Raw genomic sequence first — 25,676 nt, 5'->3', positions numbered from 1 at the left:
TATGAGGAGAGGCTGAGAGAGCTGGGGCTGTTCAGCCTGGAGAAGAGGCGGCTCAGGGGAGACCTCATCGCTGTCTACAACTACCTGAAAGGAGGGTGTAGCCAGGTGGGGGTTGGTCTCTTTTCCCAGGCAACTCTCAGCAAGACAAGAGGGCATGGTCTTAAGTTGTGCCAGGGGAGGTTTAGGTTGGACATTAGAAAGAATTTCTTTACGGAGAGAGTGATCAGGCATTGGAATGGGCTGCCCACTGAAGTGGTGGATTCTCCATCCCTGGAGATATTTCAAAAGAGCCTGGATGTGGCACTCAGTGCCATGGTCTGGTAACTGCAGTGGTTGTGGATCAAGGGTTGGACTTGATGATCTCTGAGGTCCCTTCTAACCCAGCCAATTCTATGATTCTATGAATCAAAACTCTCATCTCACTGAAAATAACCAAATGTACCAATACTGAACATGAGAGAGCTAATCATAGTCTGGAGATAATTAATAAGAGAGTTGCATCTACACTAAGCCTAGGAGTGGGGGTTTGCTGTTAAATTTTTAGCTCTGAACAAATGATGAGAAAACCAAGCTTTGTGACCTTTCTTTAAAGCTTCTTTTCATCATCTATAGGGATATGCAGTATCTACTATGCAGACATTTTTTCATGGCCAAAAATAGCCAGTAATAAATGCCTGTTATTTTTATCTCACACTAATGCACTGTGAAATAGCATAGTTATGAAAAAATAAAAAAATTACAATTATAAATGTAATAATTTATTTAACAGCTGGAAATCCATTGAAAAGGGACAGGCACTTTGAATAAGTGCCTGAGAGAAACAAGTAAGAATGCACAGTGCAGTCAAAATGTCCTTTATTTGCTGACTGAATTTCATTTATACGAGCAGTGAGTGCTCTGTAGAGCACCATATATTCATGTAGAATCTTCTGGAACTAAAATGAAGTACTGGAGACCTTTAGCTAATGCTGAGACAAAGCATTCATCTGGGTTTGTGTGTGCCTGTGAGGTCTTATTCTGCTGGAAACTTAGTGCCAGGAGCTGAGCACTAACAGAGCTGTATGGCAGAAGGCAACAATGCAACTACTTTAGGTTCTACTGCAAGTCATTCCCACCTTTCTTCTACATTTCTATTTGAACATTAAATGCTTATGGTCAAGTTTTATTCTGTCTCATCACTGAATGCTTTCTGCAAACAAATACTAGTAAAATCCCTAATTGGCCTCATCCAGGCCTTTTGGGATAAAACTTCCCATGTTTTCTTGCTACTATTTTTAATAGAATTTTGTGGGTAGTAACTACCAGTTATGATCATGTTACTCAGAAAAAAGGTCTATCTGACTGAATTCCTCTCCCACAAGTGGGACCCCATGAGTAGGAGGAATCCTTCATCCCATGTACACCCATTCTTTCACTCCAGCTTCAGCATCCCTCAGGTCTTAACTGTCCTCACAATGCTTACATCAAAAGGTGGAATTATCTAACAGCAGCTTGAACCTTTTCTTAATTTCTTTGTAAACTTGGGTAAGAACCATAAAACAGCAATGAGAAAAATACAAGGAGCTCATAGAGGGAATCTAATATATTCACAGCCATAGAGAACCAAGTAGGAATCTGGGGTTTCAGGAATAAGCAAAATGTCAAAAAAAAAAAAGACTAAAGACTGAAATTTTCAACTATCAATACATGTAGACAACAAGGTACAGAGGCTCTGCAGCACTCCAGTTAAGAGAGGAAGTGACTTAGGACTTTGTGTCTTCAACACAGAGCACAAACAATGCCTTGGCCAGGGTTGCTTTTGCTTTATCTGTCATTAGTTTGTACTAGAGAGGAACTGCCACCTCTGTAGTGATGGAAAACAAGATAAACAGCTGCACATACTCAGCATTGTGCTGGTGTTTCAGTGGGTAGCATTTCACAATGACTCCATGCATTCATCTAAAGTAAATATTAAGAGAAAATGGAAATAGGTGTGGAGAGAATGTTGCCTAGGATCTCTCTTCTAAGTTCTCCAGGAAAAATGACTGGATCCACACTAGTGCTGCAGCAGTGTGCCATCTTAGATCATCTGCCATTAAAAGCAGATCACATTCTCCTTGCTAGTCAAGTCCTGTCTGTATCAAGGTCAGCTACAGAATTCATCCTTCACACGATTCCAGGGAAAACAAAAGTATATCCTCCAAATTTTGTAATATTTTCACCTAATCATTGTATCTGCCTTGTTATTATTTTTTTTAACAAGGGTGTTGGAGTGAGGAAATCTTCAAGAAAATAACTACTTTCCAGAGCGCTCAAAACTACCTAGCAGATCACCAGACCACACAAACTTTGAATGCTGCTCTGTCTTCAGACCTGACTTCTGGCCAGACAAGCCACCCACTTGCAAGAGGTAATTACCAGTCTTGGCAGATAAGGTCTACTCTAAATCTAGACAGCCCTGTGTTTGGTGGCTCTCTGCCAGGACTCAGTAGCTTTCTAAAAGGGGTCCTTCCACAGTCACCATGTTCAGGGCTGTCAGCATGATCATCCAACTGGAACATAAAAAGTCCCTAGCACATTTTCTTCCTCATCAAGAAATAGCTAACAAATCCAGTGGAGTGGAAGGTAGAGTGGTCCTAATTGATGTGAAAATGTGAAAAGAGAAGCTGCACAAAGACATAAAATGTACCCAGCCTTTTCAAAAATAAATGGATATTATAAATTGGAATTTTTTTCTAGATTGATAAGATTTTCCATGAACCCAAAAAGCAGTTCATGCTTGCCTTAGAAATTATGAAATACAAGATGTTAATTTTTAAATATTTAAGTGATATATAAAGCTTCCTCTTGGTGGCAGGAAGATTTCATTCTTACTGAATGAAGAGAGCAATATGGCTTTAGTTACTGCCTTGTTATCATCTTAAATCTGGACTACAGCAATGTAATAGACCTTGCTATAAAGAATTACTACATATCTTTAGCCACTCTATTGGAACAGATCATGTCCTACCTTTGTTTTCTGTGTAGTCCTCCCCTAGAATCCAGTCAGATTTAAAAACCTGGTATTCATGGTCATGCATATGGTCTGGGAAGGAGGCTTCCTATGCAGTAGCTGCCTGAAGCAGTAGCTTCCAATAGCTTAAGATGGAAATTGTGACTTATAAATCTATTCTGAAGGCCTAAGGGAGCTTCACAGGTCTTTACAAAGGTTTTGTTGTTTTCTACTAAACAATCACTTTAAGCATCATCTAAAATGATTCTTAAAAGCCTCTTGTGTGCTCTATGCACAAGGAAACTTCTTTGAACTTGTCATCAATAACTGAAAGAGCAAACGTAGGTTTTAAATAAGAAAAGGCAAAACCAAGACACACAGAGACATCACCCATACAGTTTAATGCACCTCAGAAATGCATTCAATTAATACACCATGAAGGCAGAACAGAAAATCTAAAAAGAGTGACTGAAAGGGAGACTGGATTGCAAATAATTTTCCACAATGATTTTGCAGTAGTACTTGCGTGTCAGTTTCTCACTACTACTGAAATATATAAAAGAGGAAACCACATTTGATTAATGTAATAATTTAAAAATCATTGACAGCATGAAACAATTTGACCATCATATGGCCTGATATGCTGTGCCCAGAGAAGGTAGCCATGCCATGTCTAGTGTCTACTTACAGATTTATTGGATCAGAGTAAGGGCTAGAAATGAACACACTTATGAACAAACCATATTCAGAACCAACTCCTTAACAACATCTGGAAGCACTTAACAGAATAGAAAGATGTAAGAAACACAGGAATTCCCACCATTTGTGTTTTGTTCAGTTTATTTCACAGGACATTTGTTTCTTAGTATCAAAGCATACCAAAACATTACAAGAATCAGCTGTCTACAACTTTTAGGATAGCAAAACCTATTGCTGCAAATCTGCTTTAGTCTATGGCAGTGAGTAGGAAGAACCCAGTATGTCAAACTTGGCTACCTACTATATTGTAAGTCAGTTTAAAATAGTTGTCTATCTAGCACGTTCCTGGCCACCCACAGACAACGCCTACTGCATCAGCTGTTTAAGCAGCCAGAATGAAAAGCCCCTGAAATTATGAATATTAAGAGACAGGAGTTGAAAAGTTTACTTGCTCCTTCATGAGAAATGAAGAGAAATACCTCAGAGCATAAAGAAATTAAGAGATATATTCATAGTGCTATAAAGAAGACCTAATGATGAACATAAAATAAGAGCTGTCCACACTGTAATAAAAAAACATTCATAATGGCAAGAGAGTGATGAGTTCTTATGGCAATACTTCTTACTAGCAGACTATCCATAACCTCTAGCCATCCCAAAAAAAGAACATTTTTATTTGGCTTGAACAGTGTGTTGGCTGTTTACAGCTACATGTATTGAGACTTACAGGCAAGTAACACTGGCATGCTCAAAAATCAAAGTCCCTTTTGCTAAGAACATCTTTCAAACATATCCTCAAAGTTAAAAGCAAATCTGACTCCATGAGTGGTGTTATTTCTAATTTCTTTGTTTAGCTACCCACAGGTGTATGGAAATGGAGATTACTGGAAGCAAACAGAGTTGAAGAAATAGAATTTTCACATATTTCAGAAGGAAGTAGTTGATATTCACTCTGACTTATATACTATATGGAATAAAGTTCATCTTGCTGGTGGTCTACATTTATAAGGTTATAATTATCTTGTGAAAATATGGTTATTTCTGTGAAACATCCTGAAATAAGAGAAAGAATAACCTAATTTAAAGCTTTCAAGAGTGTCACGATAGAGATGTACAGGCAATAGAGCTCCACAGAAAGAAAATTAAATTGTTACATTGCCCATTAAAAAGGTTTTCACTCTTCAGCTGTTGGAAATGTGTTTACTGTTTGAAATATCACCTCAAGACAGGTATGGACTTCAGTAATAAAAACTGTATGAAAAGAAAAATGTGCATTTCCATTGTCAGGTGGACAATTACAACAATACCTGGAACAGGCCTTCCTGGCAACATCACAACAGGAGAAAATGTTTGCACACCATTATGGAACTATGAACACAATTAACTGAGGATTCCATAGAGATTATAACCACAGCATTTAGTAAATTATCATCATGAGCAGAGCATAAATCAATAAATGAGTAAATGCATAGGATAATAAAGACACTGAAAGTCAAAACAAGACCCAGAAATGACAGAAAATGGTGTAGCAAAATCTATTAACAATATTTTCTTTTTCAAAATGCCATTTAATATGTACTTAAAAGAATCTAATTGAAATTTGGGAAACTGCAATATGCTTTTTCTACCAAAACAATCAAAACTTCGATTAGATACAAAACCTAATGTACACTGGAAAAATTAATTCAAGTAGAGGGAAGAAAATACAATTAATCACAAGAAAAATGTTGCTTTATATGATAACACATAAACCTTCCTATGCATACCCTGACACTCATGATTTAGATAATTTATTAAAACAAAACAAATCAAAACATTTTAGTAAGACTCTGAAGCATACTAAAATTCAGAATTTTATGCATCTTCGATAAAAATAAAATCCTTATTGAGCTTGTTTGTGTGCAACATTTCTTTGTCAAACATCATGCACTGGAAAATATTTGTGATACTGAGATTTTTTAAAAAATGCTTTAGACTCTGAATTTACCTCTTTTGCCAAAAATGTGCTATAAAATACCAATATCTACCAGTCTTGTTTCATAGGAAGCAGATATTAAGATCCCACTTCTGCATATCAGATCCCTCTGACAGATTGGAGGGAGCTGATGTGATGTGACTTCAGCTAGTCAAGGTAATCTCAATATGATGACAAACATTATAGTCTCATACTACTCTGATATTTTCAGTGTAAGCATGGGTTTCCATTGAAAGCACAATTCCTCAAGGTTGGCTACGCATCCTCATTGCCACATTGTGCCAAGGTGTCCTGGGGATATGTGGCTAACTGGATCAAGAAATTCATCTGTCTTTTCAGGACATCTGTCTGTCAAGGAAAAGTTCCTTTTCCATGGTAATTTTGCCGGCAAATCTATCCTTTACTAACGCCAGCACAGGGGAGGAACCAAGAACAAAGGACTAGTAACAGACTTAGGCTCAAGTGTTTTAAAGTAACTGTGTTAGAACCACACCTTTGGTTGCCACTAGGGCTGGATCTCCAGTTCTCCTTTCCTCTTGGAAAAGTTCCTCTCCAAGAGTTGCTTTATCTTTTATAGCCTTAGTGCTCCTGAAGGCTTACAATAGTGGAATAAGAGTTGACCTCTGGGTGTCTGGGAAGTACCTCCTGCCTCTCATTTCTTGGATTCACGTGAAGTCTTTTCCTGGTCTCTTTTGCCCTTCTAGCTAGAGGAAAGATAAGCTGCAGATTCACTATTTCCCCAGGCTGCTGCAGTCCTCACAGTTACTCCCAGCTCACCAGCTGGTGACATGTCTCCATAGTGACTTTGTATTTGCCAGACTAGCATTACACAGCACAGCTTGCATACTACAGTTACAGTGCTATTTCACATTTCCCAAATAGGATGCTAAATCCCTCACCTGATGTCTTTCAATGGGGGATCTGACAAAGCACAGGCACCCACCATCTATCAACAGAGCTGACTTCAGAAATTCCTGAGCTGCAGCACTCCAGAGACTGAGAAGGTGAGCCAAGGAAGGATTAACATGTGCTTGCTTTATTCTTATATTACTGCTTGTGCTGTGGAGCTAGGTATTTGGTATGCACTGGTACAGCATTTCTCAGGTTCTCAGGTTGTACAGTGACCTGTAAAACCCCTGCTAACTCCTATGAATCCAAAGGAATCAAGAGCATCAGTAGACCACATGAAGTGGGCCCACAGCCCTCTCACATCTACAGATGCCTGCACGTTTCACCTATGGAGTCTAATCCAGACCACAGCACACATTAAAAACACTGACTACACCACAGGGCACAGCAGACATCTTTAAATAAGAGGTAGTTGCCCTCTTTTTGTCATTAGAGAATGGTGCTTCTCAGCATGTGGACAGGGGTGCCTATGACAAAGAACTAGCCAAAGCCAGCCTACCTCTAGGGCATGCTTAACTTGACAGTGCAGGGCCCTTGTTCACTGGGAACTTTAAAATAAAAAGTTCAAGGAAAATTTATGAATGCAAATTGGAAAGATGTAAAAGCCTTTCCGCTTTTACTAAGAAAGCAGGTGCACCCTTTCTCTGCCTGGATCCATCCATGCCTGGCGAATGCAGATGAGCAGTTATTGTGAGGAATGTATTAGAACAGCATTACTGGAGACTGAGGAACACACCTGCCCAGCCTGTTAGCAGAGGTTTCTCCTGATGCTCCAGTTGGCAACAAGTGCTTACACCAGGAAGAAGATGTCCAAACTCGGCGAGTTACAAACAGGTGTAGTCAGGAACTGATGGACTACAAAAAGCTTCAAAAGGAGTGTAGGTGTTTGTTTTCCAGGTGACTGCTTTGCATGTCCACCATGGAGAAGCAGATGACCTGGGGGCTGGAGCACCTCTGCTATGAAGATGGGCTGAGAGAGTTGGGACTGTTCAGCCTGCAGAAGTCTCGGGGGGGGGGGGGCCTTAGAGAACCTTCCAGTCCATGAAGGGCCTACAGGAAAGCTGGGGAGGGGCTTTTCACCAGAGAGAGTAGTGACAGGACAAGGGGTAATGGTTTTAAACTGAAAGGGGGTAGATTTAGGTTAGATATTAGGAAAACATTCTTCATCAGGAGAGTGGCAGGATACTGGAATAGGTTGCCCAGAGAAGCTGTTGATGCCCTTCATGGGAAGTGTTTAAGGTCAGGTTGGATGAGGCTGTGTGACACCTGGTCTAGTGGGAGAGGTCCGTGCCCATACAGGGGTTTGGATCTTCATGATCTTTAAGGTCCCTTCCAACCCAAGCCAGTCTATGATTCTATCTTCACTGCCAGTCCCATGCAGCAAGGGGAGAAATCTTCACCATTTCTGTCGAGGCAGTGCCACCACGTAGCAAATAATGCAACACCAAGAGCAAAAGACTGCCTTGCCAGAGGCAAGAGCTTGAGTTGAAAGATCCGTGGGTCCCGCCTCTGCCCCCTTTTTTCTCGGCTCTTTATCTGGAGACTGTTAAACACAAGATTCACAGTAGACACAAGCAGCCTGGTGTCCCACCTGTGGACTCCTTCCCTGGTGCCCCAAGCACGAGTGGGAGATCTCCACGACAGACTCCTAGGAATCACGTAAACGCACCTCAGCGATCTGTCAGTGCTCCGACCACCAAGCAACCCGGAAGGGGCACTTACCCCGTTCTGCCCGGGAGGGTGACAGCAGGCGCCGGGCTGGCTACAGGCCCTGCCCCGATGCGGGTCGCACCGCATGCTCTGGGAGCGCAGGTGAAGGAGGAGACCGGACAGGACGGGAAAGAGGAGGCTGTACGGCGTCCCGTTTTACAGCACCCGCAGGAGCTGCCCGGAGGCGCCGGGCGGGGAAGCGCGGCCAGGCGAAGCGGCCCGGCGGGGTCTTTGCTCTGCAGGGGGCAGCACCACGGCAGCCGCTGCCCATTGCCGGGGCCCTGGGGCCAGCCCGGGCCGGCGGGGCCCGGAAGGCGCCGCGCTCCCTCCCGGCCGCTGAGTGGCAGCGGCGCGTCACGTGTGCGCGTTCGGGCCGGGCCGGGAGGCGGCGGGACTGCACAGCCCTGCACTGCACTGCCCCGGGCGAGGCGCGGCGGTGCGACATGTCCCACCAGACCGGGATCCAAGGTACCCGCGCGGCTGTCCCCTGCGAGCGCTGACCGCCCGCCCTCCCTCCCTCCCTCGCCTCCGCTGTGCCCACCTGCCCCTCTTGACAGCCGGGTCCCCCTTGCCTCCTCTCCCCCAGCTGGGCAGGCGGGAGGCGGGCGGAGCGCCTTTCCCTGCGGGCCGGGTCGGGGCGACGGGTGAGGCGGCCGTGGTGGCCGTTTAACGGGCCCGTTCCCGGCGGGATTTTCTCCTCTGCTCGGTTCTTTGTTCGCTGCTGGACGAGCCCGTCCTTTCCGCCGCGGGCTGGCGGGGGCGGCAGGGGGAAACCGGTGCTGGCTTCGGCTCCCGGCGGCCGCCCCTCCTCTGGGGCGAACCCCGGAGCTTGTCCCCAGTCAGGAGAAGACTTGGCTTGATCTGCACGGCGAACCGCGCCTGTTTGCCTCGGAGCGGCGGGGAGCCCGCCTGAGGAAAGTGTTCCCGGCAGCAACCCTTAACTGGCCGGGAGGAGCCCCCGTGGCTGAGGCGGCTGCCCCCAGCGCAGGTGGCCCCGCCGCGGCGGGAGGAGCGGTGAGGGGGGAGCCGCCGGCCGGGACTGTGGGGGCTCCCCGGGCACCTCCCGCCCGTCCAGGCTGTCGCCTGCCCGGGTTCGCCGCAGCGGGTTTGGGATGGGTTGGACAGCGCGGGGAATGCCGAGGGTCGCTGCCGGGCCCGTTGTAGCGGGAGCCCTGAGGAGCAGCGGAGAGGACCTGGGAGGAAGCAGGAGCCCCAGAGCAGGGAAGCCCATTAAAAGCCCCATCACGGGAAGCCACAAAGGGGGGGAAGAGGGAGGGGAGCTTTTTTTCCCCGTGTTTCCAGGCCTGGGAAAGTGCGAGGAGCAATTAGAAGACAGCATATTGTTTAGTAGTATTACCAGGTCCCCCCGAATCACAGAATTGCTAAGCGGGGATTATACTGCAGGATTATGAGGGGATCGGGTTCTGCTGTCTCGATTTCTGCAATCTCCTTCTTCGGTGACCAGTACCGTGTACTTTGCCTGCTCTCCCGTATTTATTGTTGAAGGTGACTTTTGTCCCAGCCTCCGCAGCTCTGAACTGCTCTTCTCTTCCCTTTTATGTCCACTGGCTGCATTTGGCCTGCACTCTCTGCCTCATTTTCCTTCCCTTGCGTGTTAATCCCTGCACTTTTTTTGCTGCTTCATATTTTCAGTTCTTCGACCCTTCTCCAGGGGGTGTATTTGGGATAGCTGTTTTTCTAGGTTGGGGAAAACTGTCAGGGTGGCTCCTCATTCCCCTGTTCTTTCTCCTGGCAACAGTGGAGGGAGGAGCAGAATATCCTGTTGCTTACCACAAGCAAAGAGTGGCTAAGCCTCTTCTGCTGCTCTCCTTCAAGTCTTTGAGAGTCTTTTGTCCTCTAAGAAGAGCTGTAGAGAACCCGGCAGCTTTTCTGCGCATATCCTGCCTCAGCAGGCACTGGTCAGGGGTCCTGTTTGCAGCAAAGCATCCGCTTCTGCAATTTGGAAGAGAAATGGCACTTGTGCCATTGCTGGCCTTAGTTACAAACAGGCTACTGTCACTCATAAACAATTACAAGATTTGGCAGCATAGCCTGCTTTTTGCTGGAAACAAGAATGAAGTCATGGGGACTGTGAAGTGTACCAGGCAGTGGCTAAAAGGACTGGACTTTTAGACCAGTGCAGATAGTGTAGGAGGCTGCAGAATGAAAGGAGCTGTGTGAACAATACACTAGGATATGTTCATAGTCTTCTAAGTAATCTTTGAATAATATTCCCTGTAATATACTTGTGTAATACCCACAAATTTTAGTTCTGTAGGTCTTTGCTATGTGGAAAGCTGGAGTAGGAAATAATATTAATGTTGCGAATTTTAAAACTTTAATAAAAAAAAAAAAGGTGATCAAACAGCTTGTCTTAAAATGCTACTTCAGAGCTGTCAGAGTTCTGGAATTGGTGCAGGGACTGCTGTATTAGTCTTGTTTTGATGTGTAGGGTTCAAATGAGAAGATTAAAGAACAAAAAGATAATGGGCAAGAAGAGGACAAAGAAAAGTCCTGGGGGAACTGGTAGATCTAGAAAGTTGTGCAGTGTTTGTGTGTTGAATGAAAGAGTGAGGATTGGCAGAGACAATTAGAAAAGCTGGCAGCAAATTACAGTGAGAGCCTGAGCTGGTTAGTGGAAAGATGCTACCTGGGATGAAGCAGGGGTTGGACTGGTAACTTAATGCAGTTCAGTTTGTGTAACACTCCCTACCCCTCCCACACCATTTTGGAATTTCAGAATGGCCCTGGACATCACTCCAGTGGGCATACATTTAAAATGTTTCAGTATGGGCAATATTTTTTCTGTATACCATCTGACCATCTGTTCAGTTGGCCTCAACCTGACTATAAATAATCCTTTTTATTTGTTTCCTGGTTTGATGTTTGTTTTGCTGGTGCTATATGGTGTGGGATGGGTTAAAGGACCAGCTTGCAATTAATGTTCTTCAGTAAAAGCTGTACAAGCCCATATAAACAGTATAAGTAAATTGATTTTCATTCAGATTATTTAGCAGAGTCGTTGTGATAAGAATGAACTTCACACCACTCAAGCATGGTTCCTCAGTGTGCTTAGGGCAGCACGTCTATCCTGCTTATGGTGTAGTGTCAATGAAAAAAAAATAAATTAGTTGCTTCTTTGGAAATTCCTTGTAAAGCTATCGTGTTGCACTAGGTCAGGTTTTGAACAGTGTCATTAAGATACATACAAGGAGATAAGGTGACACAAAAGATAAGCAATGGGTGGCAGCTTTCAGTGGTGTTCTTGAAAGAGGTGTCCTCAGGAAAGAAAAGCTCTTTTGCCAGACAAGCTCTAACATTTTCCTGGCAGGAGTAAAGTTTCTGTCTCAAAGTTTGTACTAGGACTGCCGACTTGATGAATCCATTGTAATTTGAGATGCCTCATATTTTTATTGTGTTGCTGTGTTAACACTGAAACAGGAGAGCCATGGTGTGTTGTCACCTTTAATTTTCATATTGAAAATCATACTGTATGCTAGAAAAAAAATGTTTTGTAGTGTGGCCTGTCATTTTTTTGTGGCATGCTGGTGGCTAGAACATCACTCCCATGTTCCTTTTTCAGCTAAAGTTTGTAGTGAAGGGCCAATTGTACACTTTTCCAGTGTTGTTCTTACCTTTATGAGTATTCTTTCTCCTAGGGAAGTGAAATGTGATAATTCAGTTACATTTATTTTCTCTTTTTCAGCTAGTGAAAGTGTTAAAAACATCTTTGTTGGAGCCAGAAATGGACAATACAGGCTTTTAAAAATAATCATTGACAATGGTTAGTAATTTTAATCTTCTGATTCACTTAAATGTTTTTTCCTAGCTGTTTTCATGACTTATATATACAGTTGTTTAAAAAAAATTCTGCAAAACTAAATGTTACTAAGTTCTTCCATATACAGAAGGTAAGATTTCAGTTTTGGTGATGTTAAGCTTTTCAGTATACTGCTACTGTATTTTTGCATTTCAATTCTGATTCCAGGTGTTATTTCATATTTTACCACAAGCTGCTGTGTATTTCATATGTATAAGATAAATGAGCTTACTCTTATCTTCTTACTAAAGAAAGAGTACTGGAAAAAAAGCATATGTTTAAGTTGCAATCTGGCTACCTAGAAAAATCAGAAATCTGTAACATTTTACAATTTCTCAAAGCTAAAATCATTCCTTAGATCTCTCTCATGTGAATAAATATAAAATTAGATAATTTCTTGCAGAATTTGAATCTGATCTTTGAACTTCTTGGTAAGTGATCAAGACTGCAAACGTTGCAAGACAGAATGCATAGGGGGTTTCTTTACTGGTTTTAGTGTTTGGGTTTTTTAACCCAACCCAGCAATGCTGGTTGACTGTATAAGCCACTTCATGGTTTAGTCCATGTTTTTTCAAGTATGTCAAATGCCTACCTTGGGTACTTTGTTCTAGAGTTCATGCATTTACAGTACCCTGAAATACCTGTTAGCTGGAGAAAGGTACATGTATGTACACATCCATACTTTTATTGTTAGGTAAATAACCTACTGTTACCATCTTTGTGTTTGCTTTTCTTATGAAGTCTTCTGACATGTCAGTATTGCTTTCCTTAAGGAAGTGGCAATAGTAATAATAGTCAGGTAACTGTGGTAAAGTCTCACTAGCACAATGTAGTGAATGCTGGCCTACCATTGAATTGGGTTTTTTTTTCCCATTTGGCAAGGTAAAATAATATGCTTCTGTATGTATGCTACTTTTTAATATGAAATGAAGCCCAGAAATTTGATACAAATGGAAGGCTTTTCCTATTTTGTGTGTATGTATGTGTATTTGTTTGTGTGTGTAAATATCTACATTTTGTCTGTCTGCAGAAACAGAACCCAGTCTTTGATACTGTTTTCCACAGTTCAAAAAGAAACCCTTAAAACTTACAGAATACTGAAAGAGGGATTGCCTCAGCTGTCTGCAAATTTCAGCATCTGTCCTTGGTCAACAGATAACATTCAGACTGTGTTCTGCTTATCTGAGTTAGTAAGAGAAGTGGTTTGCTGCTGGGCCATAGAGTTCATTTGATTGTATTTTTCTGTCTTAAACTGAAGTGAGTATAAAGCTACCTAGAGTTCAGAACTGACAGGTTTCATTCTGAAGACTCTGGTCTAGGTGTACAAGTTCAGCTACTTTGCACGTACTTCAGAGAAGGACCAGACACCCTCTCCCTGAGCATTTCATGTTCTGGGACTGACTGGTAGAATGCCTTACTCTGAAAGTTTGCTGTGGAGGCATTTGTATACTGTTCTACTTTTGTCTGAAGTTTCAGAAGTTAGGTCCTAGACTTCCAAAACATTTTTTGTGTACTGGCTACTAAGATGGTCCTCCAACTGTTGTAGGATTCCATTAAAAAGGTATTTCTGTTTTGGTTGTGGGGGATGGAGTTATCTGTGAAGTTGCTAAATGTTTTGAAAGACACTATGCTAATACTTTCCTTTGGAAGCTGAGATGTGATATATAAAGAAGAAAAAAACATCTTGTTGCTGCAGCTGTTCACATAATTAAATCTCATCTGAAGTATTCTATACAGACTTAAGCCAATTATACATAATAAGCAACTTCGTGCATTTGAAAAGACCATCGTTATGAAGCTGTATCAGAAAGAGGTTTATCTGCTTCTGTAGTCAAGTTTAAGAGATTAGTGCTAGCTTACTCATTTCAGACTCTTTTCTCTGTATAACTGAGTTATTGACTCCTTACAATGTGTACATAAACACTAATATGTTTTAGCAACAGCATCAATAGTTCTAAAATTTAGAAGCTTACTGTCATCTTTTTAAGCATTCCAATTTAAAAATAAACTATCTAGCAGACAGTCTTTGCTTCCCTTCATTGTACTTCGCACTAAAAGCACTAACACCAGTCTTGCCCCTCCAGATCAAAGAAATTGATGACAACAAGCACATGTCTTCTCAACTATTTGTATTTAAGTTAGAGTGTGAACATAACCAGCTTTGGTAGCAATTCAACCACTTTCACACTGACTGTTCTCAACTCCTATTCTTGTAGACACAATTATGAAAGTATCTCATTCACTATTGTAGTTGCTGATCTTGAAAAACAGTACTGACTGCATTGTTGTTAACCTGTAGCTTTGATTATTGGTTATAGAGCAGCTTATTGTGGGATCATCTAGGCAGCCAGTTGGATCATGGGAAAAGGATTATGATGCCTTTGTCCTTCCCCTACTTGAAGACAAGCAACCATGCTATATATTGTACAGATTAGATTCTCAGAATGCTCAAGGATATGAATGGATCTTCATTGCATGGTCACCTGACTACTCTCCTGTAAGTAACAGTCATCAAAAGCTTTATGCTGTTAATCATTTTTCAACTGTGCCATTCAATCTGAATCCTAGATATAAACAAGGATTTGAGGAATGAAGCATGCCCCAACCTTCCCCTCACTTTCCTTCAGGAGAAGTGGGAAAGTGTCTTTCTTGAAGCTGACTGAGGAGCTATAACAGTGGGTCTAGGTGGAGTACAGCTGACCCACTGTTTTTCTAGCCAGAGTAGAGGAGACAAAACAGTAGTTTTTTTGCCCTGTTTGGTTTTGTCTTTCTCCCAGTGTTTCATTAAAATGAAACATGGAAGGATATGGGACAGAAATCTCAGTGGGTGTTGTCATAGAAAATTATAGAGAGAGCTCAGGCTTGCTTTTTTTTTTTTTCTGTTTGGTTTGTGGGCTGTCCAGGTGGCACTCGTGGTTCTGTGACCTGCCACATCGTACTGTTTCTTAGTTAGTAGTGAGAGAACTGAAGTTAGAGTTAAGGACTTCTTGGAGGACCCAAGGTACTGTGTACAGGTTCTGGGAATGTGAGATAAGGGAAGACAGCAAGTAAAGCTGTTACCATATTTCTATTAATTTCAGTAGCAGTTAGGACATAGTAAGAGTCCAAGAGTTTGAAGTGCCTGGAGGAGATGTGCAAAAGGTGAGGTATTGTGTTGAGGGTGGCATGACAGCGAAATAAAGTGGGAAGGTGGGACTGTTGGGAAAGGAATAAGTGATGATGTTGGACACAAGTTAGTAGGGAACAAACTTGATTAGATCTTCTGCCCCCAGCAAATTTCATTTTTCCACTCTGTAGCTGAACCAGAGCTATCTGGAAACACTATCAGATTAAAATGAGTTATTTTCAGTCTGCTCTTTCTCTGTCTTTTGTGTTCATTAGTATGCAGACCACTGACAAAAGATCTCAACAATTGTGGCGTTTCCTATTTCAAATAAGTAAATATTAAGTTGACTTTTTTCCATTTAATGAAAAAGTCATAATAAAAAACTCTTACTAAAGCTGCAATTTGGCTGCAATTAGTTGGAATTACTTTGATAGTAATGCACTGTGTTATGCCCTTGAGAATTTAATAGCATGTGTTTGTATTGAGATCCAGAGCACATTCCATGGAGCTTATTAAGAATTACAATTTCAAATTGCAGTTTCAACACTGAAAATATTTGTTCAAGAAAGATGTTTGTCAATGGACTTGGTACATCAATGTGTTAGATTCTCTGGGTACACCAAGGGAAAAAAAAAGAACATAAATCATGTGGTTTATGTTTTATGATACTCTAGGTTCGTCAAAAAATGTTGTATGCAGCAACTCGAGCAACACTTAAGAAAGAATTTGGAGGTGGTCATATTAAGGATGAAGTATTTGGAACAGTACAGGTATGTTCTTATTTTAAAGTCAGTACACTGACTTTAAAGACTAAATATGGTAGCTGATATTACTGGCATGGATTTATGGTGTTTCTGCTCTTTTTTGATTAAGAAAAAAGGAATTTAAACATATGCATATTTGTCTGATGTTAAAATGTAATTGCACTCATTTGAACAGGTAAATAAGGGTATTTAACAATTGTAGGCTAAGAAGTCCTAGCTTCAAATGGCTATGAAAACTAAATAATTCTGCAGTAATAGAAGCCTCTCTTAATGTCACTGAATGAATGACTGGGAATCCTGAAAAAGCTGTAACACTCTAACTATCAGTCCAGTTGTATACAGATTTTGGATGTATGGTTCTGAATCAGAAGTGGGCTAAAACATCTATCTGCAGGCTGCTAATGTCTGAAAACAAAGGTTTTTATCTGAAACCAAGGATAATAAGCTGTCAGTTCTTTAGAATTTGACCACCAAACATAACTGAAGTCCATGGCTGCCATAGAACTTACAGAATTTTAGTAGCCACTGATTTGTTCAATGAAAATATTAATAGTTGATTCTTCATTTATGTTAAGATAATTGCAAGATGCAGGTATGAAATTTAACAAGCTTATAAGGGTGTTGAAAAGCCTGCAAGTGCTGTACATGTAAGGAAACATGAGGCTACAGTGTTACCTTGGTTTCTGTGGGAAATAAGTCTTGCATGGTTGTGATGTCAGGCTGTTTGTCAGGAAGACATCATTAATCCATTGTCAGTTTTAAAGAAATATAGTTCTCAAAGATCCAGAATTCCAATAGCTTTTATGAAAACTGACGATTACCTAGAGATCCAAATTATCATTCCCTTTTCCCTCTTTCAGCAAAGATGGAGTGCAAGTTATCTTCTCTTTGGCCTATAAATTAGTTCATCGTATGCACAAATCTGAATCAAAACACCACCACTATTGACACAGGGGCTAGTGCTGAAGGAAAGGAAGGAGTTGGAGATTTGGGGAAGAATATAGGATATTGTAGTGGGGAAATAACTGTGGAAGAGATGTGGGCTGTTGTGATGGACAGACAAGTTTGTATTAATTCTGCTGTTCACCAAGTAAATTATTTGTTATTATTTTTGTTATTTTCAACACTGATGGAGTGAGCCTCTGACAGAGGCTTCATTATGCTAGCAAACACACTAATAAGCTTCTCCAGAGAGGCTGTATTCTAGAGAAGTAGACAACAGAGTTGCTAAGAGGGTTTACTGGTGTAGTTCATGTTATTTTTTTTCTTGCTCATTCAATCAACTAATCTTTCACCACCACTTGCACCAAATCACTAACTGTCTAACATGTAGAATTTGGGCTCTGAGTTGTAAGTCTAGATGTGAATCTTAGCTCCATCTCAGTTGTAAAGAAGGAGCACTGAATTTGTCTATTACTGTTATTTCAGAATGTGTTACAGTTTAATATATTTCTAAAGTGTCAGTTTTACTTTCTTTGTAAGCTCCTTGATTGTAGCTGGCCTCAGATGTTCACCTACAATAAAATATCATGACTTAGAATCTTGCATTACCCTTGTCTGTATTTTTTTAGATGAAAGGATGGTTTAGTAGCAGCTGCCTCTGTCACCCTGGTGGGATCTGGTTATGATCCCACCTACTACTTTATATCTATTAACCTCACTGCCTCTGGGCTCCTGAAACAAGACATAATGGAATAATAACAATGGAAATTGTATTTGGAAAGGTCTGTCTCTTTGAAAGGGAAGAGCTTTCTCCTCAGAACTTGAATATAAAATCACATGATTGCATAAAGTTCTGCCTTAATTATAAAAATGCATCCTTGTGGTATTGACCTATTTGGAAAGGGTCAGCATTGACACTGAGTATTCCCCAAAGCAGTTATCAGAATTCATCATTTCTGTAACATTATGTCCTAAGCTATTTGCAGTATCATGTGCTTACTCCTTTTCCTCACATAGCATATCTGTCTCCAATTTTTAGGTAGAAAACAACCAATAAGCCTCCAGTCTGAGCATGCAAATTTTACAAGAAAATAGTTTGTTGTTTGTTTTTTTTTTAAGTATTAGAATTCTAGCAATTCTGTGAGGTTTTGCCCAAGACAGCTGAATAACTTCATGCACAGAGTCTTCATTAATGTTCATTTTTGAATCAGGAAGGAAATTGTGGAAATGCTGCTTATGGTAGGACCTGCTGCACAGGAAGGTGAGCTGAATTTGCAAACATACTTTCACATGTAATCCCAGGTGGATTTTCCAACAAAATGAGTGTAACTATATGGGAAGTAACTGCTTTTTTTATGCTGCATAGAGCATCTTTGAAGAAAACTTTTCTTTATAAAAAATTATTGATATTGATACTGTGCTTTCAGGATGATGTTTCACTGAATGGGTATAAAAAGTATTTGATATCACAGTCCTGCCCTGCACCTCTGACTGCAGCAGAAGAGGAGCTTCGGCAAATCAAGATTAATGAGGTACCTGCAATGTCTTTGAGCATGGATGGGAAACTGCAGAGTTAAAACTGTATTGTAGGGGAAAAGTCTTTCTAAGAAAGGACGAAAATAAAGTTTAAGAAGTTTTGAGTGGATAAGAATACAAATTTATTGCTCAGTGGGCTGAGACTGTAGGATGATGATGGCTGGAGTTGAAGTAGCATCATCCTGCTGGGTTTGCAAGGTTTAGTGTCTGAGTCAGACCTCTCAGAATTGCAGAGTTTAATTGTTGCAACTTTGGCCCTTAACATGCTTTATCTGGACATGCTTCATTGTGGAGGGTGACCAAGCACTGGCACAGATTGCCCAGAGAGGCTGTGGAGTCTCCTTCCTGGAGATAGATTATCAAAAGCTGGCTAGACAGATACCTGAGCAGCTGCCTCTAGGTGGCCCTCCTTGAGCAGGATGGTTGCACAAGAACCTCCAAAGGTGCCTTCCAACTTCAACAGTTCTGTGACTGCCTACACACACTTTCCACAGTGGCATAAACTGCAGAGAAAACACAAAATAGAAACTGTTGCAGTTATTATTGCCAGGAGTATTTCAGCAGCTTAATCTCTAGGGGAAAGGCAATTAGCTACCAGCACTGTGTTTGCCTTTAGCAGTGAGTGGAAGTGAATGGAATGACAATAAAATAGAAATCCAAAGCTACTCCTTTATAGAGACTCATTTTGCTTTTGCTACAAACACTTAATATAAACCTCTAACCAAATGATCTAACCAAATAATTACTTTGGTTTTAAACCTCCTAGAAGTCAAAAATACTGCTTTCTAGAAGTAAAAATTTTTTTTCCTTTTTGTATAGGCTTTGTCAGGGTAGGTATTGACGCAGAAGGGAGGGAGGTTGCTTTACTTTTCCTTCAACAAGATCAGTTTGTCTCATAAGATACAATTTTTCTCTCTTCCTCCAAAAAATTTGATTCCTTAGAAAATTAGATTTCTGTTTTTTGATGTAAAAATTTTCAAGATGCAACAGAGTTCCTAAGCAGCATTGTCAGTTCAAAAGTACAACATAGCATATGAAAATCAAGTCTTTCCTTGTGGCTTATTGTATCCTTATACCAGAATTTAACTTAGAGCTTCTTCACTGACACTTAAGCCAGTTTTCCCTCTGATGATTCTGTTGGCTCTGCAAAGCCAGCTGTTAGAGGAATATGAAACTGTTTTCAGGTGAGCAAGCAAACGTGACCTGTAAATTTAATAATACAAGTCTGTTACTTTTGAGAATGATGTTTAAGGGTAGTTTATTCTTGGAGAAGCTACTGCTAACTCTGTGTGTAACCATATGCAATGTATTATCAATTACTGCATGAAAGGAAACAAATACTTGTGAAAGTTTCCATTTACTCCTCAATTGACTTGTATTCCAGGTACAGACAGATGTTGGTGTAGATACCAAGCATCAGACATTGCAAGGAGTGGCATTCCCCATTGCTAAAGAAGCCATTCAGGCTTTGGACAAGTTGAAAAATAAGAAACTGAATTATGTACAACTGGCAAGTATAAAATATTTTAACTGTTCTGTAAGAATGAGTATAAAATAGATTACCCACACATTAAACAATGTGCATTGATGATGGACACTGATATATTACCCTTCTGTATTAGATTGATTCAATTTTTTTGCATCCTGTCATGTTCTGTGGTTTGCTTCTGTGTATTAACTTTATTCAGGTTTGTTTTGTTAACAGCAAATTGATATGAAAAATGAAACTATTATGTTGGCCAACACACTTCATACTGAACTTAAGGACTTGCCAAGAAGAATTCCAAAGGATGCTGCACGTTACCACTTCTTCTTGTATAAGCATTCCCATGAAGGAGACTATTTGGAATCCATAGGTATGAGAAGATTTACCAATAGGAAATGTAATTGGCTTGTTTCAAATACTGCAGTAATTTTGAGGCAGAAAGATGTGTCATACTAGTTATCTATCAGCATGAGCATAAATTTCAGAGTCATTTGATTGTGAAACTCACAGCTGAAGAGTCTGTATGTTTAGAAAGTAGTGAACTATCCCTTTTGATAATGACCACCTATTATCTGATTATACATCAGTCATCCTGGGAAAACACCAAGATACTGGTCATTCTCTGATCCTCCATTTGTTGAAGTGAAAAGCAGCCAGACTGGTGCTACATTTTTCCCTTTCAGACTGCAGTGCCTCTGCTGTAAATGATTTAATGATACAGGTTTGGGTGGAGTGTAGTTATGGCCTGATTTGTGGGTTGTTTTTTTTCTGCAGTTTTCATCTATTCTATGCCAGGGTACACCTGTAGTATACGAGAACGAATGCTCTACTCTAGTTGCAAAAGTCCATTGCTGGAAATTGTAGAAAGGCAATTGTGGATGCCTATCATTAGAAAGGTAAGTACACTGGGTATACTGGTGTTTTCTTTATCCCTCTGTTCCCTTCTTAATATCTAACTATAACTGTCTCTGCCACCACCTTCTGTAAACAATGGGAACTGTTGTATAACTGTTAACTATAACTATTAAAGTTTGTCCTGAACTAGAATTATTTGGTGATGAAGCTTCAGATACAAAGCTAAGTCATGGAAACCTTTCTCTGGTTCATAATTTCTACACTTTCAAAGCTTTAATAAACATGCTCTTGTGCATCAAGTGAGTATTTGAGAGTACTTAGAAGGCCTGTTTGGAAGTAGCATATTTTCTTACTAAAAGGCCTGTCATATTTTGGACCACAACACATTGCTGTTGCTGAATTTCCTTTAAATCCAAGGATTTAAATTTAAGGATTTTATAAATAAATTTATACTGCATTTCTTGAACTTAAACTGCTATCTTAGGAGTCTGGATGGATTAAAAAAGGGCCTGCAAGAAGGCTCATCTTTTCATATTGTATAGATTTTGCTACTGTGCATACAGAATAAGTTGCTTCTCTCTTCTTATGGTCCATTTGTGGAATGTGTGATCTGTTGTTACATTGGAGAAGTCTTTATGCTAGACTCTGAACTTAATTGCACATATGGTTTTAATACATGTGGTTTTAATACAGTTTGTAGACTTCAGCAAATTTTTAAAATGTTTTGAAGTGTGGCTTTAAGATTAGAAATGATAAATGTTTTGTTTTTTTTACCCAGATTGAAATTGATAATGGTGATGAGTTAACTGCTGACTTTCTTTATGAGGAGGTCCATCCAAAACAACACGCTCACAAACAAAGTTTTGCTAAACCAAAAGGTCCTGCGGGGAAGAGGGGAACACGAAGACTGATCAGAGGTCCAGCAGAGACTGAAACACCAAGTGATTAGAAACCATTATTGTGTTTGTTACAAAGCATTACAGTAAGAAGTGAAATCCTGGCTTTTGGTAATGAACTGAAATCATTCCATTCCTAGACACTAGGGAAAAAAAGAAGCTCTTTTTACTCTTCTGACCTCAACACTTTTTTATATTGTTACATAATTATATTTCTGTTGACCATGTTTCATGAGATGTGGAAGAGCTAATTATTTTAAAGCTAGAAGAGGAAAACTAAACTAGTACCCCTTTATTTTAAAATAGAATCCATTATTTAATAGCTGTATGTGTGATCATAAACTTTGCAAACATGACTATTAAGCCCATGTATTCAAGTTGCAGCTGTGTGCCTAGAACCTGTATTCTTATAAGTAGCCTATTGAAACCTCTGTGAGTTACCATGTGATGGGAGCTGAAGGACTATATAGCTGAGTCCCACATACATCTTTGTTTTTCCTGGTAGCTCTAAGGGACAGTAGTACAACAGAAGCATTTCTTCAGGTTTTGATATGATGCATTGTTGTGTTGTTTTGTTTAATAGAAAAGATAAACTAAAATGAGTTATCCATCATGTAATGTAAGCATTTAGGAGTATCTGGATATTTTTCCATGCAAAAGCATGGTAATTTCAAATTTATAAATAATTATGTGGAATTGTCCTGTAAAGAAATGACAAAACCACTGTAGCTTTTCCAGACTGCTATACCACTCGTAAGCCTTACATATTAAGTATTGAATTACCAAATAAAAGGTGATTAAAAGTGCATGAGTTAGTATACTCAGTAGATTATGGATCTGCTTTCTAAGCAGTATGCTTAAAGTTTCTAATAAATAATTGATTTTGTGTGCTCTTGGATCTAAAACTGCAAATTTAGTAAAAATTGAAAATTGCTTCATAATAGTGAATTATTCTTGAGATTCTAGTGTGTTTGCAGCATCAACTGAAATTCTAACTTTCAAAGCATTCTGAAAATTACTTTTCCTATATGCTTGAACCTTAATAGCAACTTAAATCTGTAGTAAAATCCAACTAGGTCTTGAATAAGCCAGCACCTGACTAGGACATTGTCTATTTTTCCTCTTCCCCTTCTCCAAAATGGTAAAATCAGCCAGAATGGTCTAAACTTGACTGAACCATGAGTAATGTGTTTAATAGGAAGAAGAAAAACAGATTATTTTAATAAGTGGATTAAATGAGAATTAGATATGGAAATGAAGTATTGGATGACCTTAAATATTTAAAATAGTGTAATGAGGCCAGTACTAGTGGATAGATTATATTCCCCAGTGGGGACTTTAGTGTCTTATATGTCAGCTTTGTGGTTTTTGAATTTATTATTTTTTGAAAGCTACATGGGAGTTGCAGGTCTTGGTTCACTGCATATTATGGTAGATGGTGGCTGTACATGTTATTTAGCCAAATCCCATGTTTACCTGGTGGAAAGTAGATTTCAACCCAGTTTTGAAGGGAAAAATATGTTTTGACACCATGAGTTCCTGATAAAATTTGTTTTACTTTATATATTATTTGGAGATCCTAGCTTGTTACTGACATCTGAGATTGCACTATATAATGTGAAGATTGCAATAGCTGTTGGTTTCACTGTGGGTTTTTTATATACAGGAGAAATTTGTCACCTCAGCTTTCTTCATTTAATCTTATACACTACATCAATCCAATTCAATGGCTCTTGATCGTCAGCTAATCTGCTTGCCCTTAGCTACAGTGTTCTTTTTCTGCCTCCTGCCTTCTCCCTCTAGGGCAAGGAGCTGGTCTGTGGAATGTTTCTTCCATGTCAGGAGTTGTTGTTCCACCTGTCAGGCAAGTGTTGTTGTTTAAACATGGCTAATGTGTGTCTGGCTCACTGTGCACTGTAATTAAATGTATTCTTATTTGAGCGCTGAATCTTTTCAGTAGAACTAATTCACTCTGAGTTTTGGCTTGGTTTTGTATTGTTTTGTTTATTTGTTTTTTTAAAGAAAACCTTTTAGTGTAGCTGTGAAAAATTACTGCTGGAGAGGGTTTTGTACTTAGTATTCCTGCCCATGTGTCACCATACCAACAGTGCACATACAGTTTTACACTTGTTTGAGCCACTAAAGAAGTTCAGCTTCTCAATTCTAAATGTTCTAAATAATGAGCAGTTTGACCTGATATGGTTATGTACCTGCTGGGTTTTGCCTTTTTCCCCCCCCTAATCCTGCCCTAGCTGGATGAGGGTAGGAGGTAGGAAGCTTAATCTGGATGGTGAGAGCTGTTTAAATGATTATGTGAGGGAATTTATAACAAGCTGCTTTATATTTTAGTCCAGACCAGACATAGTAAGTTATCTTATTTGAAAATATTCTATGTGGATGTACAAAGCCCTGACCAGCCAGAAGAAAATAATGTCCTGAGCATATTTTCCACTCACCTTTTCCCTAAAAGAGAACTGTACGAAGTCTTGCACTGCCAATGGCCTCTCCAGGCCTCGTAGCTGTTCACCTGACAAAGCAATAAGAAGCTTCTGAGCTTTTTGTGAGATTTATAATGTTTACATCTGTGTAGTTGCCTCACATAACACTACTGCTGTTACTGAATGATCAGAGCCAGCATAAAATGAGGGCATTCATGAAAGTTGCTCCTTTACTCTGATCAAATAATAATTGAAAGTGTCCATTCAAAATTGTTGTTTGCCTTCAGAAAGCCCAGAAGCAATGCATCTGCTTGCAGTTAATTCACAAGCTAATAAATAGTTGTCAATTAACATGACAGGCAATTATTCTTCAAATGTTTATGTTGCAAGATATGGAGAATTTGATGTTTTAGAACACTCCTATCAGGGGTCTGTAAAACTAATCAAGGTAATCATTGCTTTATTACTTTGATAAACACTTTGATCAAGGGAACTTTTGATTGATGGTGTCTGTATTCAATGAAAACCAACTTTAGATGGTAAAATTTACAGTTTACCTTCTCTATTTTCTAGTTTACTTTATAAATAAAGACTGATGCTTTAGTTTGGTGTTGCCTGAATCATTTCATAATCTCTTTAACAAAGACCTATATCCTAACCTCAGGATGTGTTAGCAACAGGCAGTTCCCTTGGGACCAGAAGGCAATATAGAAAACCCGATGGCAAGGTAAGGGCAGAAACAGAATTCCTGGCTTTTGCAATTGGAAAAAACATGAGTCTGCTGGAAACAGCTACCCTCCTGTTGCCTTGGGGAAGCAGCACAGGGGCCTCTGTGGCAGGATCCAATCCAAGTGCTTAATCTCTTGTGGGTTTTATGCTTTCAGGAATAAGCCCCTTAAGGTCATCGGCACTTTTAAAATGCTGAAATAGTTAATTAGTAACTTAACAGTTCTGTTAGTTGAGGTGTTAAAAAATACTCTGATAAGGTTTTCCCAATGTTTTTTTTTTTTTTGTCTACACCAAAAGTAGTTTGCTCAAAGTTCCAAAATTCAAGCTGGAAAGAACATTTAGTGGCTTGGCTTTCCTTTTAACTGTCCTGCCAATGCCATCCCCGGGGGGAAACTGGTGATATGGCAATTTGCAGTTGAAAGAAGGAAATCTGAAGCTGTGTTGAACTACATTTATGAGAATCATTTTAATGCCAAATGTTATGTAAGAAGAAAACCATTCCTGTAGCATACAGTAGCAAGGTAAGGGGAGGGAATGGGCTAGATCTCTACATGACCACAAGTATTAGAAGCAGTTTTATTTGCCTCTTGGTCAGTGGATGTTAAATAAAACCCAGGTGGCCAGCCCAAGCATAAAAAAGAGGCAATTCCTCCCATTTCAGTAGTATGAAGTACAGTGTTTGGTAAGAGGTGCGTTAGCTCAAAAAGCAACTGGAGAAGCTGATCAAAGAAGATTTGGTAGAGGCTCAATAACTAATGACCTTGCACCCTTTTCAAAATAAACAAGCCACAAACTTTAAGTATCTACATAGGTGTCTTTGTTTTTTCTAGAGTCTCAGTG

At 40.0% G+C, this 25,676-nt stretch overlaps 1 protein-coding gene across 2 annotated transcripts; it reads left to right on the top strand.

Moving 5' to 3' along the window:
- The first annotated feature begins 8,639 nt into the window (after positions 1–8,639).
- Positions 8,640–24,710, top strand: TWF1 (twinfilin actin binding protein 1). Of its 2 annotated transcripts, XM_030454404.1 has the most exons (9): positions 8,640–8,732; positions 11,971–12,048; positions 14,403–14,581; positions 15,865–15,960; positions 18,324–18,428; positions 19,817–19,942; positions 20,138–20,288; positions 20,693–20,814; positions 21,552–24,710. In XM_030454404.1, the coding sequence occupies exons 1-9, from the start codon at positions 8,708–8,710 to the stop codon at positions 21,720–21,722; spliced, it is 1,053 nt and encodes a 350-aa protein (XP_030310264.1). In that variant the 5' UTR covers positions 8,640–8,707; the 3' UTR covers positions 21,723–24,710. The 2 variants fall into 2 exon arrangements, with proteins under 2 accessions (XP_030310264.1, XP_030310271.1); XM_030454411.1 differs by lacking the exon at positions 11,971–12,048.
- The last annotated feature ends 966 nt before the right edge of the window (positions 24,711–25,676 follow it).

Source organism: Calypte anna, chromosome 1 (assembly GCF_003957555.1).
Source record: "Calypte anna isolate BGI_N300 chromosome 1, bCalAnn1_v1.p, whole genome shotgun sequence".
In the NCBI taxonomy this organism is placed as follows: domain Eukaryota; kingdom Metazoa; phylum Chordata; class Aves; order Apodiformes; family Trochilidae; genus Calypte; species Calypte anna.
Note: the sequence above shows the minus strand (reverse complement) of the source record. Positions and strands in the feature narration are given on the sequence as shown.